We start from the raw sequence: 24,319 nt of genomic DNA on the forward strand, positions 1-24,319 counted from the left end.
TAGGAGCAGGTTTGCATATACTGTAGTGAAAACTGAGTTGGAAAAAGTGTGGAATATACATATACAGACTCATGATTGAATTAATGTAACTTGGCAAAGGCACATATTTATGTCATACATTCTTTTTAATTAACTGCAGTAGAATTACAGTTTACAGCATGTACTCTAATAGCATCCATTGTGTGCGTGTGTGTGTGGGTGAGTGTGGATGCATGTGCGTGTGTGTGTGTGTGTGTGTGTGTGTGTGTGTGTGTGTGTGTGTGTGTGTTTGTAAGAGTAAATAAGAGAGGGGAGGGTGGTTCATGAAGGGTTTCCTTGTGGTCTGCTCAGGTAGACTCAGACCCCCTGTGCTCACGAGGACCGGCGTCTCCCTTCATAGCCCCCCCCACCAGTAGATGCCCCTGCGTGTAGCGGCTGCTGTTCTGGGGGGGAAATTGTGAAGGTCACTGGCCTCCTCCCTGGAGAGTGTCAAAGAAAAAGCTCATTTTTCATGGTGCACAAAGCAGCCATTTGTGATAACACTGCCCTCATTCTGCTGCTTGAATCTAATGAACTCCCACTTGCTTGCTTTACTCTTGGAACTTATTTTAAAACCAAGGCTATAAATATAACTTAATTAGCTTGGCAGATATATATAGCATATTTACTTTGTTGATATCTTTAGATGTGTGAAAAGGCACCGGACAGAAAAAACATAAGCAAGTGTTGATGATATTTGATGCTCTCACCACTGAAGAGCAATTTGAGAGAGTGGAGGGGTTAGCAGGAGAACAAACTTTTTTACTGTTAATGCAGCTGAATGTTTTATCCAAAGGTGTCTCACAAGTCAAGAGGTTCATTACAAAACTCTTGTTTTGACTTGTCTCATCCGGTGAAAACTCCTCTCTTCTCCTTACTTTTTTTCCCCCTGCAGAACAGCATTATTGTTTAGCAGCTTAGCTTCGATGTGATGTTAATGCAGTGTGCTAATCAATGCCCTGCAGCAGAATATTCTGTCCTGGCATCCACGTGGAGCTCAGCATTTAGGCCAGCAGTCTTGTCCGCATGTAGCTTTCACCCTCAAGATTTTCCGCCTAAGGGATCATATCACAGGCAGACAGTATACTGCATACTCACTATTAAACCTCAAGAGTGAGGTTGGGCAATAATTCAGCATTTATTTATTGAGTGCTTGTAGTTTTTGTTGTACACGTGAAGAGATTTATCTGATGGAGTGCATAGCTGTGAAACACAGTTTGATCCAATTAACGTAAGGAAGAAACATTCAAACATATAATAATAAATAAGAAAAATATTCACATTAGCAATATCACCCAGTTAACACCCATCCACATCCAGCCTTTATTTACAACTGTAATGATTCTCAGCCTGGAAATAATAACTTACCTTTACCGTATATTTTGCTGAAAAGCAGCATTTGTCCCAGTTGCCTTAAGAATGGGCCAACTTCCCTGCATAGTTTCCATGGAGTATTGTAAGTAAAATTTGTCTTGATAATTTGCTCATAACTCTTCACTGTGCATTCCATCAAGGATAAGCATGCAAGGCCAACTGTAATGTAGTGTCCCTTGAGCAGTTTTTGGTTGCATGTGTTGCTAAAAAGCACAACATGGTTTGGAGCAGGTATCATCCTGCCTATACAGGGGCAGCCATCCTCACAGCAGGAGTGTGCCCTCCTGTCAAACACCTAGCCCTCAACTACTCACAGCCCAACTTGCTCTGTACCTTTTATGATCAGGTTGATGAAATGTGAGCAGGTATTTTTCATTCCAGTTTGTACCAAGCCAAAGACAAAGACACTTAAAGCAAGTAATACGAAGGTGTTAAAGGAATGTTCACCCAAAATTGAAAATTCAGTCATTATCTACTCACCCCCATGCTGATGGAAAGTTGGGTGAAGTTTCGTAGTCCACAAAACATTTCTGGAGCTTCGTAGCAAAAAAACTGAAGTAGATGAAAAAATGGCACCATACGGCTCAGGAGGTGTAAGCCAAGTCTCTGGGAGCCCAGAGATCCCAAATTTATTTGAAAGGATACATGCATTTACACTCGTGTACCCAATTTAGACGGGGTGAGCACAACCGATTTTATACTGAAATAATCCTTTAATCTCTCCATGGGGTTTAATTTTTCCAGCTTCATATTGTGTGTCTTAATAATTTTCCTGCAGATTTCACAGTGGAGTTCCTGCTATTTGCTGATAGCAGGACTCAACTCCAGGAAGTTAATTCTTCACTTCTTCTTCACGAATATATATCATGTTGGCTGGTGAGCTTTAGAGGTGCCGCTGGTCGATGTTTGGACACAGCCATGATAACTTGTTTCCAGTCTTTGTGCAGAGCTAAGCTATTGGTGGTTGCTTCATATTTACTTTACAGACCATTTTTTCATCTAACTTCTGGCATGAGAATGAATCAACATATTTCTCAAAATATCTATAATTCCTTTAAAGCATTTTATCGTTTTGAAACAAGGCTTTGACGTGTACTGTATTCTAGGAAGATGATACTGAATATGATGCCCAACTTCTGCTGAAGCAGGCCCACCACTGAAGGAGAAACTACGCAGTTATCCCAAATCCCCATATTTTCCTAACTTTCCTTAAGCCTCTTTGACCTGACATAAGACCATTAATGCAAAACTGGTGAAGTCACACCTGGACTGAAAGCCTTCCTCTGTGTCTCTGTTAAGTCACTCAGCGTGATCTCTGGTGACCCCAGAAAATTGCACCTGAACCTGGATAAACCTTGACCCAGTTTGTTGAGTTGGATGGCCTCAGGAGGTTGGAGAACATGTCGGGGTGAATTCTGAACCCTCTGTGTTGCTTTTGGAGCCTGGCCAGTGTGCATTTTCTCAGACATAGACATCCATACCCCACTGCCTGAACACTTAGCGAGTGGCTGCACAATACTGCAGTGTGGCAGTCAGTTGGATAAAGATAAACTCTTGTTGAATGATTTCTGACACCAACTGCCATTTGCCAGTGCCCTCTGAAATTTTGAATCCCTTGGGTCTCTGCGTAAAAACCTTGTCAAACATCGTTGGAGCAGATAAAGTCTCTTTTAGGGATTGTGTTACTGTCCCCTTTTACCCTGCTACCCCCCTCTGTTTCTAGTTTGTTTTTCCTGCTGGCACAAACCATTCATTTAGGCTGCAGTTTGAATGGAACCCTGCCAAAGAAAGTCTGACTCTCTCAACTATCATGAAATTGTAAAAATTAATTGCCTTCCCCAGAGAAAATATGCTTAAAAGCCCATCTCAGCGCTGAATTTTTGATGAAAGTATTCCATTAAACCTTTTCAACATTTGACATTCGGCTACTCATGTTACCCGACTTTAAAGTCAAACATTAAGCACACTTTTCAGTTCTTTTTCTCATGTCAAGAGAGTTCAATCAGATGTGACTTGAACTGACTGAGTGGGTGTATGTGTGAGCAGGGTCTCTACAGCATTGTCCTTCAGGATTGCATTGTGTTAAGCCCTGCAAGGCCGGCCACATGCTTGTGAGTACACAGCATGTATTATTAGTTTGGCTGTGTTTATACAGATCACTTGTATCCCTATGTGCCATCATAGCAGCTGTCCCCATAACCAAAAAGTTCACTCCATGGTAACACACACACAGCAGCTCCCCCTCCTCACTTCTATTCTCCCTGTTTGTTATTCCACATTGTGTAATTACCGTCAGTGATGATACATAAACAGCTTTCACAATCAGCTGGGGCTCTTTCACAGAGTCAGCAGCACTCAGGGGGTAATGTGAGGGGAAAGGGGAACGCGTATGTTGTTGAAGTAGGATAGTAAGTTTTTTGGGCAGCTTGGGGGCGATGGACATCCGCTCCAGCTGTGTTTAGGAATCTGACAGATAGTGCACTCCATTAATTCCCTTTATTAAGCCTCTGGGCCCAGGCCAAGCCAGGGAAAACGATTGCAGCTGTAACCCTTCACATGCTGGCTGGACTGTGCACTCAGGGCCAGATTTTGTTCTGAGTGAGTCAGAGATAGAAAGAAAGAGCACTGGGGATGTGCAGTAGTTGTTCAAAATGCATAGAAATGTGAGAAAAATGGGTAAAGATCACCAATGACGACAGAAATGAATTCAGAAGTGCATAACAAATTTAACAAAACCCAGCTGAAACATTAGGTAAACTGTTCAGTTAGTTATCAGACATCCAAATGTTGTGACATTAGTTCAGTGAGAGTATATTGTAATCATAACTTGGTAACTGAAATGGATTGGATTTTGATCTACAACATGAGCAAGGCAGCAAGTTTTGGCCCAAACACCAAAGCTTTCACAAGGGCCTTGAAAATGATTCTCTTGTTGCTTGTTGGCAGATGAATCAAAGCAAGATTATCCCTTGATGTTGTTTGAAATATTTATCAAAAGAGACAATACAAGGAGTGGTGCAAATCATAAATATCAAGAAATATAAAAGGCTAATTCAAAGCACATTTTAAGAGGCTGAAAAGACTTTTACTTTGGAAACATAAGTGGGGCTCAAGAAACAGATACTTGGGGATGAAAAAAAAGAAAAGCAACCATATGGAGGCATAAAACATACCATGACAAAAAGGCTGTTTTTATATAAATTGCATCTTGAACTTTATTGCAAAATGGCAGTAGATGACCTCAAAGAGTAGGGCTACATTGGGATTAGGCTCAGCCCACTTTAGGGGGCCGCAGGGCTGCTCGAGAGTGACTGTACTCTGAGGCAGATCGTAAATAGCAAGGGTGTTCAGTGAGCACACTTCTAGGCCCCCAGTAAGCCCCGTAAGCCCCTGAGTTAGGGCAGATGGAGGACTGGGATTACTCGCTTCTCTCTTTTGCCTTTTTACAGTCACCAATGGATGGGTGTGTTGTGAAGAACAATGAGCTCAAACTCACTTGGAGATGAGGGGGATGCGATTAAATGATGCAAGCAGAGCAAGGGAGTAAATGTTGGTGTTGGGGAGTTTAGTGAAGGTCTCCACAACAGAATGTTATGGCGCCCTCTTGGGAGCTTCCTGCATGGAGCATGGCTAATCCAGAGCAGCCCCCGGCCTCCTGCTTTACAGCTGACTTGGGAGAAACAATAAAAAAAAGCGTCCCCTTCGTAGTGTGTGGAGCAGGGGCGAGGCGCTGGCAAGAAGCCCACACACTGCAGCTATGTATGAAAAAGTGTAAACAAGCCTCCTCATCCGGGCAGGGTGGGGACCTGCAGGAATTGCCAGGGATACCTGGTCACTGAGTGCACAGCTAAGGAAGGGAGGGCGTCATCTACAGCAGTGACAGTTGTTGATGGAACTGAAATAGATATATAGACATATGAGAAAATTGTGCTATATCTTCAGGATAATGTATGTGACAATTTGCCCATATAGAGTCAAAACAAATCTACAATATTTGTGTAATTTGCATGACCGTCCAGCTTTAGGGAGGTTGGTATGTCCCTGAAGTATGTATTTTTTTCTGTTTTCATTTTAGAAAGACTGCACAGAAATGTAAGAAAATACAGAGTCAAGTTTGTAGAGTAGTAGTAAAGAATATATTATGACAGTGCACTTACTGACACTTTGCAGTTTGCAGCTCAAGACACTTAAGTTTCTGTGTCTATATCGTTTGTGGTTTATTAATTAATTGCAAATTTGTTTTGGGATACAGAATATTATAGGTGCCTTTTGGAGTTTCCTTTTAAACAAATGTATGTTTTAATTCAGCGTTACTCATCAAAACGTATTGTGTGTCTCCCTGAGGCCTGACAAACATGTTGAATGTATTTCCCTCCTCATGAAACATTTACACAGCCAATTTTTAAATGATTTTAAATCCTGGATAGTTTACATCCTTGTTTACTAGCTAGCAGTCCTCTTTGTTGCTTTTGTTGGTGCATTGCTATGCCTCTCTGCTTGCTACTTGCGGCAGGGTTGGGTATGGCCCTGCCTGGGTGCTTGTGTGTGTGCATGCTCCCCCTTTTTGGTAAAGCTTATATGTTGCTCAATTGGTGCATTACGGTGGCCCTGAGGGTCAAAATACAAAAAAAAACACATTTTCTGAAATGAAATGTTGTTTTCTGAAATGTTGTTGTGTTTTAGAAATGTTGTGTTTTGGCCCCCAGGGCCACCATAGTGCGTTTTTAAAGAAAGGTAATAGTTGTAGGTGGTCAACTGGGATCTATTGCTCATTTTTGTATTAGGCGTCCCCAAATGGGTCAGTTCCAGCCTTAGTGATTTCAACTGTGCTCCCACTGGGGCGTTATTAGTGACAAATATGTGGGAATATCTCACCCTGTATTTATGAGTGTCTTCTCATGAGGGTGAGTATGATTTAGTTTTGGTATGTTTTTATGGGATGCATTGGTGTAGTACAGTATGGTCTCAGTTGTATAGTGGCCCCTCTTCCAAAAGTTGTCACAGCATAAGACCCCTCTGTGAGGCTCCAGATGTAGATTGTGCTCATTTGTAGTACATGCTTGTTAGTAAGTCAGTGTTATTGCTCTAGTTGTGCCAAAATACTTAAAAGGATGCATAATCACTAATGCTCCACACACAGCTGTTTCCAGGAGTCCCTTTAAACACAGCTGCTGCAGTTTTGTGTGTTTCAAACACTCCGCCCATGTTGTTCCTCCCTTCTCAGTCCCTAAAGCTGTCACCTCAACAACGGGCAGTAAAAGAAGCTTTTGTGCTCCCCGAGTCCTCAGAGAAAAACACTAAAAGCACAGAGCCAATTGCATGATGGCCGTTAGAGTAGTTTGTAGTATAAAATTCTGAAAAGGGCATTTGAAAATGTGTTAATAATGGTGGCAAAGTGGCTGGGTTCAGTGTTGAACAGTGAGACTATTGTCTTGGCTCTCTTGGAGCCTGCTGGAGAGATTAAGCACCCAGAGAAGAGATGAGGTACAGAAGAGAGGTGGGAGGGAGGGAGTGGGTCGCAGGGTTGATTTGAAGGGCTTGGATGGTGGTTTGGAGTGTGTTGCAGGGGAGGGGGCTCCCTCGCTCTCGCTCTCTTCCTCTCCTTTTAAATGAGAAGTCGGCAAGGGCAGCTGGAGGCACGCAGTGTGTTGTAGTGCTCTAGGGCCATGTGGTTTGTATTAGTGAGGACAGGGTGTCTGGCACCAGGATAGAGAGTGGGTGGTGCAGAGGGAGTTTAGGTTGTGTGAGGTTGAGAGGTTACAGGACATTTGGATTTCAGATATGGGAGAGGATATGAGATTCTACAATGACAAAGACCAGTGCATGTATATATCTTTGTTTTTAGATGCATTTGACAGATCATCATGCATAAACACCAATATGAAGAGGCCTACTGTACTTGGACATCCCCACCCAGACCCCATCTTTAAGTCTAACCACTGTTTTTCCAACCCTCCTGCTGAATTAATACAGATGGTCTCTAGATTGGTCTAGTCAATCAAATGTAGACCATTACAGGGTTTCTGGTCTTGTTGGGAATATACTATGCACATATTTAATCTCATCAGTATCGATATCATTGAATTATGTGATTATAGTAATTAACAATCAAGAGCGCTGTATTGTATGTCCTTTTTGGCATAAACATGCATTCATAGAACACCTCAAAAATGCATTAAGAACTGGCATGCATAAACTTTATTTTTTGTGTTGAAAACGACTAAATGATTAGTCTGACTGCAAATATATCTTTTTGCCCATTCATCAATGCTTGCTATATCCAGATAATTAGCATGAGATAGACTGAGTTACAGTTTTGTTCAGCACATCCATATTATATAATGCAATCTAATACATTTGGTCTGCAATAAACCCTTGTGAACGTGATGGATGTACGGTTCAGTATAATGCAGCCCAGTACAACAACACCACAATAGCCGCAAAAATGTCCTCCATGACACACTGTCAGTAAAACAGGATACATAAGCTTTGTGAGGGTTTATTGCAGGGCTGTTGCAATTGATTACATTAGACTTTACAAATGTATCAAGTTTATTTATACTATGTCTTGTAATGTGAAATATCCTGTCACATTGTCAAACTCGTTACCACTCCATCTAGCTCGATCAGATGCTAATGCTGCCGTCATCAGTGGACTCAGACCAGGACAGTGTGTCACCAGGATCCCTGCAACTGCAGAACAAGGAGAGAGCCTACAGGCAAAAATTGCAGGTGTACCAGGAGGCCCAGCAGAGACAAGCCCAACTTGTTCAGAAGCTTCAGACCAAGGTGAGTAGAAATGGACCTCTCTATTTAGTAATTGATACATGAAAAAAATAAGGTTCCTTTGGCTTAATTGTGCACTTTTTTCCACAAGGTCCTTCAATACAAAAAGAGGTGTGGGGAACTAGAGGAGCAGGTGCTGGAGAAAACCTCAGAGTCTGAGAAGATGAGATTGTTGGTATGTTTAGACTGTGGCGTCACCTTCAAGAATCAGTGTTACATACATATACTGTAAATAATCAAGCGTAAGCCTACGGTCCTCTAGAGCCCATCAACTGACACTGACTTGCTAGCATTAAACCATTATCATGGTGTTTTCCATTTTTACCTCATTGGTTTTTAAGTCAAAAAGGATTGTAGTCCAGTAAATAGGTTCTTTCTCCTGGCAAAATGTAATACTGCATAGGCCAGGTGGTGAAAGGAATCTTGATCATTATCACAGCATTATCACAATGTCAAAACAGCATTCACAAAAATATTCAAAATGATGTTCAAATTATGTTTGTCCCATGGAAGCACATGTTTTTGTTTAACTAGCTATAATTCATTTAGACATGAAGACTATTAACTGTTATACCTCCGTATAAGAAACTGATTGCAATACAATTCTATCCTTTGTTCTCATTTTTTTAAATCCAATCGTTTTTGCAAGAAATGAAAGGCCAAGTAAACAGCCAGTCGAGGCATCATGCAGAACTGAGTAAAACTGAGTAAAACATGGTCTTTTCATGTTGTGTATGAGATTTGTGCTTTTATTTAAATGTATGTAATTCATCCAAATATTATTCTTGGCTGAGTGGCTCCCACAGAGAATTTGGATTAGCAGATTTACACTGTAATTATGTTGCTTTATAAATATTAGGTAACTGCTAACTCCCCACTGCTAGCATATACTGAAGTGTTATCACGATGCCAGTAGATGTGGTGTGTGTGTGTTCAGCTGCAGGCCCATCTGGACTCAGCCCAGCGTCAGCAGCGGACAGAGCAGGATCTCAACATGGCTCTCCAGAATAAGTCTGCTCAGCTGGAGGAGGAGCAGAAGAGGTGAGTGATGGGCACCATGCAGTGCAGGTAGGCAGGTTTCCCAGCCAATACAGAAATGTTCAAAGCTTCTGTATTCATAAGTAATGCATATTCTGGAGTTATAGAAAGAGTGCACAGTTTGGAATCTAGAAATCAGACAGCATACAGCAGCAGGGAGTCGCTACTTGGATGCACATTTGAAGCAGTAAATTCATGGTTAAGCCTGTTAGAAATTTGCTCCTGTTTTTCTTTCTCTGTTTCTTGTTGAGAAGCAGAACTCAAGCTGAAATATTTCTGTGAAATGAATGGACCAGAGATATTCCCAGCAGTTCCCTTAGCTTTCCTGCTGTGTTTTTCTCTGCCCCTGCTTCAGGGAGAAGGCACAACCTGCCCTTGGCAGATAATCTCTGCATCTAATTTGTCAGAGTAAATTAGTGGGACTGGGTTGGCTCTCTTCTCCAAAGCATTTTAACGATGCTTCACATTAAGTATGGGCCAACCTCTGCAGCTGAGGCCAGGTTTTAGTCCCTTATGATTTATAGAGTTATGGAACTTTATTTTAAATGCCCATGGCAGAAACTTTGCCAGGACCTGATAATTTTTACTAAAATATAACTCACTGCAGAGTTACTAAACTCTATCCAGTTAAGCCCCTTTTAATCTAAGTGTAATGTAGAGATGAAGTCTACAACCATGACTTATATGTTTTTGCTTATTATTGGAATTACTGAACTCTCTTTCCCTACATCAGCTTTCCCTACGTTCCCTTAAAACACAATATTATCCCTTACATGCAAACATGGGTTTGGCCGCCTCTCAGACAGATAACCAAACATACCAATGTGGCGTGCTTTACTGTAACTGGGTGTGTGTTTAGTATGCGAATGATGTAAACATTTTTGTCAATGACTATACAAGCAAATCTGGTTGAAATTAAATCTAAGTTGACACAGACATTATAAAACTGTCACACATGTTCACCCGTAAGTGTGGTTGGCAAGAGTGGATCTAAAGGCCACAGATGTACGAGTGATATACTGGCTATGTAAATGAAAGAGTTTGGGTGCTGTGGAAAGGTTACAGAAGGGTGCCATGAGTTGTTTGTCAGGGGAGAAGTTACAAGTGGTCTCTCAGTGTCTTGTTATTTCCAGGTGTGCCAGCCTCAGCCAAGTTAACTGTATGCTGCGGGAACAACTGGAGCAGACAGGCAGTGTCAACCATGGGCTGACAGAGAGCTTAAGGAAGGCTCGTGAAGATGCTGAGTTGTGTGATAACCGTTTGCGCAGAGAACAAGAGGTGAGAAAAAACACAAAAATTAAGTGTTTGAGTCAGAAAAGCAACAGGGAAAGCTCAGGTTTATCCCTTTCTGCAAAGAGATTGTGCAATTAAACTCCTGTTGAGTTCACATGGGGTAGGAATTCCATTCATAGCCAGTTTCGTCAATTCATTCTCATTCCCTGTTCGTTTCATTGCTGTGAGTTTTGAGTTGTTGTTTCCTGTGAAAACATTCCAACTGCTGAGGGGGAGGAACATTTTGTGCAAACAATCTGCCGTTCGTGCTGTAAATGGGCTACATCTGTTGATTCAGGGAAATCCAATTATTTGTATGTGTGCCAGTGTGCCAGAGTCCAGGAGTTCTAGTATTGCATCTGTTTGGGATCACAATAAAATGAAAGGTGCCATCATTTGCTGTAAGAAATCTTTGCCACCCACCCTCCAGTCTCCTCCAGTCCCCTTGCTGTCTGCTTCTCTCTGCAGACGTGCGCCTCCCATCTGAGTCGTGAACAGGCTCGTGTCAGAGCACTGTGGCGCCAGGCCGCTTCCCTGCGGAGCACTTTCACCCAGCTAAGGACGTTCACTGACAGGTGAGCATGGCGCACTGCCAGAATGCCTCCAGCGACTCAGGATTCCACAAGAACCCCCACCTCTCTTGTGTCTCACACACTCAACTGCAACCACAATCCATCTCTCTCAGCCAAGGATCAAAGTGGAGCAGGTCAACAGGGTCGCCAGTCTCCCTGCTCATTGTTTCCTTTCTGGGGCGACCGATGGCTTACAGTGTCTCTCCTCACTGTTGAAATCATCCATCAGGGCAAAGCTTGAGCCCTATAAGACATGGCTTCTATCATTTTGAACCACTGTGTGCACTGTTGAGGAGTAATTTGCTTTAATAATGATTGCTCAGCAAATGGACAGCTGTGATCATGTTAGAGGCTCTACTATAACTTAAACTGAAGACACTTCAAAGTGAGCCCTGATCCCCAATCTTAACAACTGCAGACATCCATCGTTTTCAAATACAAACAGACAGTTTTTTAATTAGACTAATGGCTCACAACTGTATGAACAAAAACAGCATGTCACATTTCATATTTTATGATACATTCTGTAATTTTTGATGCACATGATTCTGTTCAACAGGACTCTGTCTGATATGCGGGGGGAGTGTGTCGCTGCCAGCCGGCAGCTGCATGTCGCCTGCATGAACTTCGAGGCCAAAGTAACACAGGAGAGCACCTCTAGTGGTGTGGAGATGTCAGCATTGGAGAGGCAGCTGAAGGACAAGCTAAAGGAGGCCATGCAGCTTCAGGGTCGCTGGGACGCAGAGAAAGTTGAACTTAACTCCAGGTAAAGTCTTCTCCAAGTCCATATGGGCCTGTCTAGCATTAAGAATTTGCTTCTTGTCTTTTGAAAAATGGCAGTCAACTTAGAAACCCCTCAGCTTACATCTCAAAACTCAGTACATTTTTCCCCATGTCTTTGACTACAAATGAAAATAATTGTTCAGGTAAATTGTCTCTTCCTGATCACACTTCAGTTCCAACCAGCCCCTACACCTAAACCTGGGACTGACAGCTCAGACAACAAACACATATTTTACTAAACTCTCTGAATTGATCCAGCTGAACAGGACTGTGAGTAATTAAAAAGCATCATGAACTGAAATAGAAATGCTGGGCCTTCATTTATAGTACAGCCAGTTGATCAACTGCAAAAATCACATCTTCTTATGACTGAAATTAAAACTACATTTAATCCCCTAAATGGAACCCCAGAACTTTATACAGGCTTTGATAGTCAACATCCAGAACATCAAGCTATTTTCAGTGACGACCTCTCTTGATATAGGAGAATCAAGTCTTTTGTACCATGTCCTGCACACTTCATTCAGAGGACTGCAGGACTGTCAGTGCCTTTGTATTCTGGATCTTAGCAGGCTTTTGATCTTATCAAAGTCATTGTTAATCCCATAATTCTGTGCAGAGAATATGATAGTGTTGATGGTCTAGTAGAGGAGAAGCACATGGCAGTCTTGTATGTTCAATGTCTCAGGGAACTTTGTTTGCATTTGTGAAATAGTTCTCTGTCCATTTACATGCATATCATATCTATACAGAATCCTGGAGCTGACTGATACGGTGAAACACCTCCGCAGCCAAAACAGTGAGAAGGATGCCAGCCTCAACACCATGCAGATCAGTCTGGACAGGATGGTGGGGCCTTGGGGATCATGACTGGGAGGTGGCAGATAGAAGGGGTGGTTAAGGGGGCTAAAACACATGTAGTCTGGACATTAGGCTTGATAAACTCCACAGCTTCCGTGTCTAGAGGGCTGCCATCTGGGGAATGTCAGGTTTGCTGTATGTGTGCTGCTTATCTGACCTTAATGGTTTCCTGCTCAGGAGACCAGGAGAACAGAGGATAAAGCAGAGATGGAGGTCCTCCACACAGAGATCCAAGCCCTCCGAAGGATTTTATCCAATGTTCAACAGGTCAGAACAAAACAAACACACTACGCTAGATCATGCATTAGGGTAACAAATAAGAAGATTCATGTTGTTTTCCTTTTCACTTTCATTACATCTGCCATATCCAGTTGGTTGGCGGTGAGAGTGATAGCAGTGGCTCTGAAAGCATGTCCTCCTCATCTCATCACGGCCGGTCTCCTCTGAGGAACACCACCCTGATGGCTGTGCAGAGTGCACTCTCCAAGCACCAGAAACAAGCACAGGTCAAAAATGTTGTTTGTTTTCCAGAGTTTTCTCTCTTTCTTACCTTTTTATTGTGAAATACTTTTTTTTCACCTCTTCAGGCATCTAAAAGTCCTTCAAATGAGACAATCCAAGAAAGAAAAGTTATTCTGTGGTTGAACTGCTCATGTCTATGGGAAATGCTCATCACAATTTACCAGAGCCTGAAGTCACATTTTCAAATTGCTTCTTTTGCCCAGCCAACAGTCCAAAACCCAAAGACTTATAGACTCATAAATGAAAAAGAAAAGCAGCACATCCTTACATTTAAGAAGCTGGAAGCAGCACGTTTCACATTTTTCCTTCAAAGTAACTGAAACCGAATAATCAATTATCAAAATGGTTGGCAATTCATTTTCTTTTGATTGAATAACTGCTTAATCGACTGATCGATACAGCCCTAATTTCAAGAGGTCAGAAACCAAAAATGTTGGGAGCCCCCGTTTTAGAGAAATACTATGTTTCACATGTTTAACCAAGTTTATTTACCTACACACCACAAACACTGCATCCACCTAACAAACCACAGGACCTGCGTGGGCGTCTGGATGCTGCTCTGGAGCAAGTGGACACACTGCGCGATCACCTGCAGGAGAGGGACACTGAGAGGAGAGAGCTGGAGCAGAAGATCCAGGAAGTAAGGAGGGAAAGTCAGGAGGCTAAAAAAGCTCTGGAGGAAAGCCTGAGAGACAGCAACAGATACCACTGCTCACTGGAGCTCATCTCCAGGTACTTCCCGATCCTGCAGTTATTAACCTTTATCTGCGCTGAGTTGAGGCTTCAAGAAGAAAAGTAGTTGCTTTGCTGTGTATTTTGTTTCATATTTTCTAGACTTTGTTTTGTTATTTGTGAAATTGCCATTAGGACTAAATGTTGTTTTTGGAAAAATACAAATGTTGTAATGATTATGATGATTATGACAAATATTATGCTTTGGTTTTATGTATAATTAAGCAGATAATTTTCACTCTCATTATTAGAACATATTAAAATGTATTGAAACTTCTCCAAAAACAATATTTACACAAGAATTTACAAGAAATAAAGAAGAAAACCAAGTGTTCTAATAATGATGATGTTGATCACTGTGCAGCAACTGACCTTAACATACTCTCTTTCTTCTCCTCTGCTTCTTATACCTCCATGTCTCACAGTGAGAAGGCGAGCCTGGAGAAGCTGCAGTCAGGGTTACAGCAGGAGGTGGACTCCCAGCGTGCCGAGCTGGAGGCGCTGCGGGGCTCATCGCTAGAGCTCCAGAGACAGCGGGACCTCCTGAGGCAGCAGAGGGAGGATCTGGAGATGCAGCTGGCACGCCAGCGCACAGAGGCCCAGAGAGGGTACAGCATAAGCTAGGGAGAATGACCATTACACAACACACACCCCGTCACCCGTGATTGTTTTCAAGCTCCGTTTGTTTAGAGTTCAGATCAGTAACACATGTCATTCTCCGGCCGGCAATGCACCCAGATGACATTTGAATGAAATGTAAATGATTTACATTGCATTACTGCACTCATGCAAGAAGAAAACCTTTTTTTTCCTCTGTTTGAAGGTTTCTTTTGCTTCAAAAAATTTGATTAGCTGAGAATTGGAGCAGGACATGCGATACAGCAAAAAAGTAACTCCCACAGTGGTCTGGCCTTTGGCACCAACATTTCACCATATTTCAAAGTGGAGATGGATTACTGTTCAGGGAATTTGTTTATAAAAAATAATCTGCATGTGTGTGAGACAAAGAAACAGTGTGTGAGAGTCATTTCGTGTTTCAGAGAGAGGAGCCTGGAGGAGCTTGAAGGGAAGCACTCAGATCTTCGTAGGGAGCTTGTGACAGTGAAGGAGGCTCTGAGTCAAATCACCCTGCAGAGGGAGGTGTTGGAGGATGATAAGGCCAGTCTCGCTTTGGCTCTCAGCAAGGTACTGTTTGTTCTGCACCAGGTGGTCTAATCTGAAGCCTGAGGGATTTAATCTTTCTAATACTTGTGATTCAATTCACAGATGGAGTCCCAGAGTGCTGCACATGAGTTAGCCCTCACCAAACTGCGGAATCAGGAAGCTGCCCTTAAAGATTCCCTGGCCAAAATGGCGGCCCTGTGTGAAGGCCTTGCCAAAGACAAGGTCGAGCTCAATCGTATCCTGCTGCAGGTCAGTAGCTGTGCAGTTGCCCTGCAACATTAATAGAAGGCAGAGTTGAAAGGAACTGAAGTGAAGTATTTTTTGCTTCCCTTCCAGACAGAAGGTGAGAAGGCAGAGCTTGGTGAGTGTAGACGGGAAGCCGAAGTGGAGCGGGCAGCAGCCAGAGAAGAGACAGCACGAGTGCAACAGGAGCTGATGGATCTGCTCACTGAGAAACAAGCCCTGGAGAGCTCCCACAGCCACTTGCAGGATGTTTGCCAGAAGCTTGAAGCAGAGCTGAGCCTGCTGCAGAAGGAGAACTCTCAGGCCCTGGAGCAGCACTCCCAGGTCAGAGACCCCCGGCCATTCACACGCCTAGCCTCCATCCTCCCAGCTCCCACCACCTGGGAGAACTATGTTGATGTTATTAATGGCTTTCAGCAGGTTCGTGAAGCTTGTTGTCACATTAAAATGTATTGGGTGATACATTTTAATGCGTACTGGACACATCTGCCATGTTTTTTTCTTTCAAATTGGATATGGGGAGCCGTTTGAGCCCCACACTGCGTTTTATGAGTAACTTGGGATATAACAAGCAGGGAATCTTCATGAACAAATGTGAACTGGAAAAGATAAATAGATAGACATATAATATCCAGTGGGGGTTTGTGAAAGACCCAATAAATTAACACCTAAAGTATTCCCATTCTGCCCTCAGCAGATCCACATCTCCCAGTTTCGTCCCCTAAAGAATGAAAAGAATCCTCTCCTGTTTTGTTATCTGTTCCGAATGTGAAACTGGGATATCCGTGTTGATCTCAGCTAGAATATAACAAACCTAAACAATTTGACAAATTCCATCCAAACATTTTTCGATAGCTTATCTGTAAAAATAAATCAGCCGTGTATAAAACAAGCCCTGGACTGGCCTCCATCGCACTAAGCTCATGTTTCATACCCTTATTGGGCACCACTAACATCTGTAACGTTGGTGTAATTCATCCACTTTAATATTTACCTAAGGAGAGGCTGAAAGACATCGTGTGCTAATATTTAGTTAGTGTGAGTTCATTTTTGTTTGCTTCAAAATTAAATTACAGTGATTGTTGCTTTTCAAACAATCTGTTTCAGTGAAATATTAGAAGTTGCAGGGGCCTGTTATACATGTACACTCAACCATTGTGTGATGGTGTCTCAGTAACTGGCCCTTATGGCACAGTATATCAGGGAAATACTCTTCTGTTACAGAATGCAGCTTTAACATTGTTTGATTCAAACCAGGGGAGTCAACCCACAAAGGAACAGTTTGAGATTTTGGGGAAAAAAAGTTAATCAGGTGAGAGTGTTAGGTGAAAAAATCAATACCACTATCATGTCCGTGCCATTGGTCTGTATGGTCTGTAATTTGTCAACAACCAGTAATGTAAAGATGAGGTTGTGTAAAAGTGAGGTTCTGGGTTATTTGTTGAAACTATTTCTTGGCTTAGCCAGTGGAGTTTTGTTTTTGTGGGGAAGTTGCCAGGCAAACAGCGGAAACTTCGCGAAGTCATGTGCCAAGAATTAGTTCCTGGCCGTTAACCTTATAAAACCACAACATGTTATTTTTACACTTTGATTTTCACACAGAGTAAACAAACAAAATATAGTGTTAATTTATTAGCTTTTAAGATGCTGAAAGGCTGAATGACTTTGAACAGAGCCAGGCTAGTTGTTTCCTCTTGCTTCCAGCCTTAATGCCAAGCTAAGCTAATTACCTGCTGGTTCTAGCTTCATGTTTAGCTTAAAGACATGTATCTTAAGTGTTAAAATATTCTTTTTAAATATAATTTAAACCCTTTGATTGTCAACACCTCTATGCAAGGGGCTCTATGTAACAATCTGTAGCAGTTTACATGTATTAATTACTTTTTTATTGGCCATATGTAAGCGGATTGTAACGTGATGTGAGAAATGAGACCTCTCTTGGTTGTCCATACAAGCCAGTGGACAATTTCTTTAAGTTTTTTTTATGCTGCTGGACTTTGGACTTATTTGTGAGGGCTCTGATAGTATTTTCCTTGACAGTCCAAAGGATGTGACTTTATGCACATTCTTGCCTTGTCTCAGTGCCTCTCTGCGCCGCAAACAGAGAGCAACAGCAGCTAACGTTAGTTTAGAAATAGAGTCCGCGCTAACATAAACTAACGACTGGCTTCCAGCACAACACAGAAGTTCTACAGAGCCACTTTAAGTACTGTTTTACTCTGATCTGTTAAGCCATCTGCATCATGTTTGCAAGTGTAATTTCCATTAGAAATTGTCTGCCAAATTCAGTGAATTTTGCATTAAAAGATGAATCCCAGGACAATCATCTCCTCAGTACTTACATACAATCATCTGTTGTTGGAGTTTAATAAATGCTGAATAAAATTCAGCAAGTTCCGCATTAACTTCACATTTTCCTAGTTTATTATTTGTGTTGCTAGGTATAGGTCCTGTGGTGTGTCATAGTGATTTAAGTTGTAACTGGAAAAAAATCATAACCCCACTAATCATTTTTGTTTTGCTTCAGGTGGTGCATTTGTTATGGCCCTGCAGTTCCTATGCACTGTCATGAATCACTTGAAGTTTGTTTAATTTATGCTTCATAACAGCAAAAAGAAAGACACGTTGAGTTCAATATTAGAGCAGCATAAAGTGTAGAGGTTGGGTGGTTCATTCTCAATCCAACAGATACACATTACCCACCATAACGTAACTGTTAATGTAGGACTTCCTTCTGCTGCTCATGAAAAATGTGTTCCACAGTTGTGGAAGCCATGAAGTGTGTAAGCTGAGGTGTGAATGTATATAATGATTCAGTGTATAGTCTTTATTTTTTCTGCTTTAAGCAAAAACTATAGATTAATTGTGTGATGTTTTATTTTTTATTTGTGTGTGTCGGTCTCCAGGTCAACAGGCAGATGCAGGCTGTGTCAGAGGAGCTGTGTGCGTGCAGGAAGGAGCTTGAGACACAGACCACAGCCCTAAAGAGAGCTACCCATGACAGGGAGGAGCTGGCCAAGGACAAGGCTGCTCTGGATGTCAAGCTAAACACCGCTGACCGAAACGCCTGCGGTCTCACGCAGGAGCTGGTTGCACTTAGGTCTGAATGTGTTTGTCTTTTTTGTGTGTGTGTTGTGTGTGTGTGTGTGTGTGTGTGTGTGTGTGTGTGTGTGTGTATTTATTTTTGTGGTATGAAAATGTTTTGGGACCAATTTCAGATTTCTAACCAGTTCTCCCAGTTAAGCGCAATTCAGCTACAGTAAAATTGTTTCTGTCCTCACTGGTTAAGGTCACGGTCGGCATTGTGGTTAGGCATGTATCAGTTATGGTTATGGTTAGGTTAAAAGTGTAAGGAATGAATGTAAGTCAGTATGGTCTCCGCAAAAGCATCATAAACAACTCAGTGTGTGTGTGTATGTGTTTGTTTAAGCCAGCCCAACTGCCAATGTGTGTTTAAGGTCATTTTGACTTTTTAAGCAAATTTTACTTTCTAAAGCACAGCCAGTCACATGTAACAAGAGTCTTTAAGTAACATAGTTTTATTTGGAAACTTTGCTCATGATGGATCATTGGATTTTACGACCTTCTACACCTAGCGGTTCAAAGGTCTTTTTTCAGAGCTCAAACCACTTTACCACTGTGTTCCAGAGCAGAGAAGGAGTCCCTGGAGACGGCTCTGTTTGAGAGCCAGGAGTTTGCCTCGTCTCTGGAGGCCGAGCGCACCAGGATGGAGGGGGAGAGGCGCAGCTTGCTCCTAGCTAACGAGGCCTTGACGCGTGAGTAGCCCCCTCCCTCAGAGACCCCACTGTCCTCCTTGCCAAGCCCCCTGGCCATGAAGCCTTTCCAACAGCCCACTAGAGATCCATATTTCAGCTGTGAGCTCTGCAACAGCTGGGCTACAGGATCACTGGAGCTGCTTTCTCAGCTGACCAGGGTCCCACCATTCCGCACAAACACACATGGATTGGATAAGTGGTGTTAAGCTAGCATGTTCCACATAAAACATGCATGAGTATCCCCTGAAAATAAAACCCTAAATAAAATCTTGCTGATCCTGACTGTCTCCACCTAATAACCCAGAGAGATTTGATGCATCTGTCCAGGTGATGGTGCTCAGATGCGTGTGGATGCTGAACGCCACTTTGCACAAGCCGCACAAGAACGGAGTAAGTTAGAGGAGAGGATGGCCCAGGTGGAGAGAAATGCCCTGCTAGCCCTGAACAACAAAGAGCAAAGTCACAGAGAGCAGCTCGAAGCTGAACGCAGAAAAAAGGTACAGTAAGATTTAAAGATTTGAATCAGATCCTTTAGCTATCTATGAACTCATAGGGAGTGTGTGTTCTTGGTGGTTGACAGGAGCAGCAGTGTGTGGAGCTGACTGTTCAGCGGGAGCTGGCTGAGGAGCAGCTGCGTAGACAGTATGAGGAGCTGCGTGTGCACAGCCAGAAGGAGCTGCAGCAGGTGCAAGAGGAGCTGGCCAGGCTGCAGCAGGGCTTCAACCAAAGCCTCCTGCAGGCTGAGAGTGAGAAGCAGCAGGTGTGTGAGGTGGTACCATCACAGGTTTTTTAGATAATTCATGAACTTTAAAATGTTGGTGCATTTGAGGGTAGCCATTAGGGTTAGAGAACTGTCTCATAACCACGAATTCCCAAGTTCTGTCTTCATAGTGTGTGTCCATCAAACGTCACGTGTCCTGCCAATATCCTCATGCAAGATGCTAGGTCCACTCCTCCTCCTTTAGTGGAAGTTTATCTCAGCATCAAGTCTTCTGTATGTCCAAACTTTTTGTGATCTATATGATAAATGACCCTGACCTCACAGTCTGTTGTGACCAGGCTTTGTCCCAGAAGGAGGTGGAGAAGGCTGCCCTCATGGAGAAGCTAGCAGCCCTGCAGCAGGACCTGGCGGCAGCAGGCATGGAGCTTGAGTGCATGCAGAGGGAGGCAATGAGCAAACAGGAACAGGATAAGGTAAAATACAGCAGAGTCATACTGGCTCTGGTCATTTTTCTTGTTCTTTACATATAACTCTCTGTTTCAGCATGCAATGGCCGTCTTTCAGTCTGAGCTGCAAGACTTGCGGACTCAATTTGAAGAGTCTTTGAACTCCCATGAGAATGTCAAGAAGAGTCTAACAGAGCAGGTCAGAGAGTTGAACCAACAGAGGGATCACACACAACAGGAGGTGAGCTTCTTTTTTAAACATATCTTTTTTCCAGCCTTTCTTTGAAACATAAACATCATGCTAGTCTTTTCAGTGGCACCAGTGTTTAATAATATCTGTTGCTATGATGACTCATACCGGACTAACGTCAACCTTACTGATGTGTATATGGACGGGGAAATATAAACAAATCATAGAATATATAGGGTGCATGTCACCAGAGGTGGTTTGTACAGTAGGATCACAGAAATGGATAGGAAATTGAAGGCTTGTTTGGCTTGGCATAGGATGGGAGACCGCGGCTCTGCCTCTAGAGTGAGGGGGAGTTTGCACCAATTAGTACTAGTGTGAGGCATAGCCATTTACCATAGGCCGCTGTTGACCTTGGCCGATGCCACAGGCCGTTACTAGCATCAGGGTGCCATCAGGTGCAGAGTGCACAGGGCCAAATCCTACAAGCAGAGGTGGCGTCCACTCTTTAGGCTCCCGCTCAGCACTCTGTCTCTGTGTCTTTTTCCTGCCACTGGAGGAAAAATTAGTTCCATTGACCTTAAAATAAACATAAAAACGCAATTAGAGACTATAATTTTGGTCCAGTGACATACCTCTCTGAGCCAAATGAGAGCTGTAAATCTCATCTCTCTGGGTTGCTTGAGGTCAGGATTCCAGGCACGAGGTCGCTGGGCGTTTTAGTGAAATAACAAGCTCACAGTCACCTCATTAAGATGTAAGTGCAGAGTTGTAAGGGCCTCAACATGCCTTGATTTAAAAGCATGCTTTCCCTGGAAAGGGGGATTGTTTATCTGTGTGGGACTTTGGGTTCAATAAAAAGCAAAAACGAGGATCATCCTGTCTTCCCTCTGTCTCCTTAGTCATGTCAAAGTATAGTGAATGAGGTTGTGTGGAGCCAGAGCAGAGGAGTTTTGAGGTTTGGACAGCCCTCCCAACCGTATATCAAGTCCAACTTCAGCGACACTGTCATATTTGGCCACCACCCCTGCTTGTTCTCTTGTTTGATTATTTTCACTTATCCCATCTCAGGAGTCTCATGTCAGACAGTGACAAAGCAGGAGAGAGAGCGTGTGACAGAGAGCTTTGTGAGCATGAAAGAGAAAGAAAGTAAAAGGAGAGAGGGCGAACGAGAGGATGTGTGTGTGTCTGGGGGGGTTGATACGGTCCCTGGTACCATAATATGAAATCAAAGTTTGAGTTAACCCCTTGTGTAAATAAGCCGGTGGGGGAGTGTTTATTTTCTCCCTAGAAGCAGCGAGAGGCTGGCTCCACTGGGACTCCAGGTCCCCCTCTCCCATCCACATAACATAACACTGCTGCCCTAGTATTCTCTGTTTCTCTCCTCCGCCACCCGCCCCCTCAAAAAATCAGATAAAATAAAGTATAATTGGCCAGATCAGCACTGGCTTGTTGTTTCTCACATTAGGGTTTATGAGAAAGAGCCATCTTGTGTGGCCTCTGAACATAACACTCCTCCTCATCCTCCCTCTCCCCCTCCTCCTCCACCACCTCCGGGTGGGGTTGCTGTTTATCATGTTGCTCTCTGTGGTCTTTTTACACTGCGAGCCGCAGTAAGGAGACGGGGAGAGACAGCACCTGGCTACAGGCCCAACTGGCTCTTATCCATGCCCAGATAAGCTCTGTCCTCCCTATTTCTCTATACACAACATGTTGCTATAAAACAGAATATAGGTCATATGGTATCTTGAGATTTTTAACATAGCACTTAAAATAGGAGATGTTAAAGTTTAGCTTTCAAACAATGAAGCTCTAATGCATTATCAGATCCGAAGTCAGTCTCACATCATGCAGTAATACTGTATGTATGGAATTCAGTATGTTCTGTAGGTAGCGACTGCATAGAAGTTTCAGATGAATTTTGACAATATGAAGACTTTTGTGTGTGTTGGGTCATTGAATTCACACTGAAAATAGGTTTTAAAAGCAGTTTAAGTTTTATTTTTCTTGTTAACTCTTCATAAACTATGTTTGTATCTACTTGGAATTTATATTGCCCAATAAATCCTGGATTGGCTTGACAACAAATTAAGAAAACCCGTAACAAGTAAAAACTTTTCTAGATGGGAGCAACTATTAATCTCATGAACGAGAGGATTGTTTGTCCATAAAACCTCCTAATTTACCCTGATTGTTGTCCCTTTGATTCTCCATAATCTGGACATAAAGTTAGAGGGCCTTCGTCGGCAGCTGCAGGAGGCAGAGGATGAACTTGTTAAGGTGCGGAGGGAGCTGATTGAGGCTCACAGAGAGCTCCAGGATTGCGCCCAGGATCGGGACAAACAACGAAAAGAAGCCCTGGACCTGAGAAGGCTCTTGGGTGATGAGACCAGAGAGAAAGAGGCCATCCAAGTCTCCAACCAGGAGCTGAGAGCTTTAATCAAGAGAGCAGAGGGTGACAACAGCAGGTACATTTGTCACATGGTACTGCAGATTCAGTCGCTGTGATCGTCTAGCAGTAATAGATATATGTTTTCTGTTATATTACCTTTATCTCGACTAGCTTGAGAAGATCTGTGGAGGAAAGGGAGCAGAAAGTGGCTGTCTTAGAGGAATGTAAGAGCTCGATGCAACAGGAGGCAATGACTCTACGGAGCAGTATGAGAGAGCTTGAGAAGTCTCGCCTGCAGGCACGCAGAGAGCTGCAGGAGCTGCGCAGACAGGTGAAAGATTATTGAGGTAACTGCTTTCCATCTGATTTATTTCAAATAAAGGATTTCCTTCAAGTAGTGTGTGCTATGCTAAAATGAGCAGGTAAAGGTCCTTGAAGGCGAGAACGGCCGGCAGAAACAGGAGCTGCGAGAGCTGCAGGCCCGGGTATGTCAGGAGGAGCAGAAGGAGGAGGGGGCACGTCGCGAGGCTTTCACTCTCAAGCAGAGAGTGTTGGAGTGCGAGGCTGGCAGAGAAGCAGCGCTGAATGAGGTAGAAGGCCTCCGGGAATTAGTCTGTTAACAACATGCTAGAGCAAACATTCCACCTTTGCATACATATTTGAAGAATACCTGCCATACTCACGCAGAGACAGAGAACATGAACCACAACACACTCCATATTCTACAGTAATGAGCTGTCCTGTGTTTTATTTTGAAATCTTTTGTGAATATAATTGAACAACAGTTTATGAAAGAAACTCTATTTAATTGCACACTACCTGAAAAAAAAAAAAGTTAGTATGTGTGGCACACAGCAAAGCAAAATGTGAGGAAATAGAATATAAAAATATCGTTTTTTAACCTCTTAAGTCCCATAACCCATACACTTTCAGGGTCCTCATATTCTCATGACCCCAGCAGAGAGTCAAGTGAATGAATGGCATAATTTTGTATTCTGCTTCCAAGAGCACAGAGGCTCCAAATGACTTCAAATGGGTTCCTCATTATGATGATAAATTTGAAGCCTGGTTAATGTATCTTCTTTGAAATGAAGTACAACAAATATCTGTCACCAGTCTTTGAAATATCCCGTGACCTTTTCTACATGTCAGTCATCTCAGCCCTGAGGTTGAGAAGCTCTGCCATGAAAGGATAAAGAAAGGTTTCATTCCCAAAGTATATTGTTTCATTTTATGCCTCAGCCATGATTCTTGTATGTCGTAACCTCTAATGACACAGCTTAGAAGATATTTTCGGAAACCCTGTCAGTGAACTTGACAAGCTTGTCATTTCAAAGCGCATTAACCCTTTACAGAAACCATGTCCCTGTTTTTTAAACAGTGTTGGTCACTAGATAACGCTCAGGACATGTTTCCTCAGGAATTACAC

At 42.9% G+C, this 24,319-nt stretch overlaps 1 protein-coding gene across 1 annotated transcript in view; it reads left to right on the top strand.

The window, feature by feature from the left end:
* crocc2 (ciliary rootlet coiled-coil, rootletin family member 2) overlaps positions 1 to 24,319 on the top strand; it is a 33,983-nt gene that overhangs the window by 3,322 nt on the left and 6,342 nt on the right. Inside the window, exons 4-26 of the mRNA XM_073476390.1 lie at positions 8,014 to 8,181; positions 8,270 to 8,353; positions 9,116 to 9,219; positions 10,350 to 10,494; positions 10,957 to 11,063; positions 11,620 to 11,826; positions 12,596 to 12,692; positions 12,882 to 12,971; positions 13,076 to 13,210; positions 13,759 to 13,958; positions 14,384 to 14,566; positions 14,999 to 15,143; positions 15,225 to 15,371; positions 15,459 to 15,689; positions 18,272 to 18,465; positions 19,014 to 19,141; positions 19,469 to 19,638; positions 19,722 to 19,901; positions 20,201 to 20,335; positions 20,406 to 20,549; positions 22,728 to 22,966; positions 23,062 to 23,221; positions 23,313 to 23,480. Coding sequence (XP_073332491.1) covers positions 8,014 to 8,181; positions 8,270 to 8,353; positions 9,116 to 9,219; positions 10,350 to 10,494; positions 10,957 to 11,063; positions 11,620 to 11,826; positions 12,596 to 12,692; positions 12,882 to 12,971; positions 13,076 to 13,210; positions 13,759 to 13,958; positions 14,384 to 14,566; positions 14,999 to 15,143; positions 15,225 to 15,371; positions 15,459 to 15,689; positions 18,272 to 18,465; positions 19,014 to 19,141; positions 19,469 to 19,638; positions 19,722 to 19,901; positions 20,201 to 20,335; positions 20,406 to 20,549; positions 22,728 to 22,966; positions 23,062 to 23,221; positions 23,313 to 23,480 — 3,561 coding nt within the window. The remainder of the gene's footprint in view (positions 1 to 8,013; positions 8,182 to 8,269; positions 8,354 to 9,115; positions 9,220 to 10,349; positions 10,495 to 10,956; positions 11,064 to 11,619; positions 11,827 to 12,595; positions 12,693 to 12,881; positions 12,972 to 13,075; positions 13,211 to 13,758; positions 13,959 to 14,383; positions 14,567 to 14,998; positions 15,144 to 15,224; positions 15,372 to 15,458; positions 15,690 to 18,271; positions 18,466 to 19,013; positions 19,142 to 19,468; positions 19,639 to 19,721; positions 19,902 to 20,200; positions 20,336 to 20,405; positions 20,550 to 22,727; positions 22,967 to 23,061; positions 23,222 to 23,312; positions 23,481 to 24,319) is intronic.

The sequence above is a fragment of the Pagrus major genome, chromosome 11 (assembly GCF_040436345.1).
Source record: "Pagrus major chromosome 11, Pma_NU_1.0".
NCBI classification, from domain to species: Eukaryota; Metazoa; Chordata; class Actinopteri; order Spariformes; family Sparidae; genus Pagrus; species Pagrus major.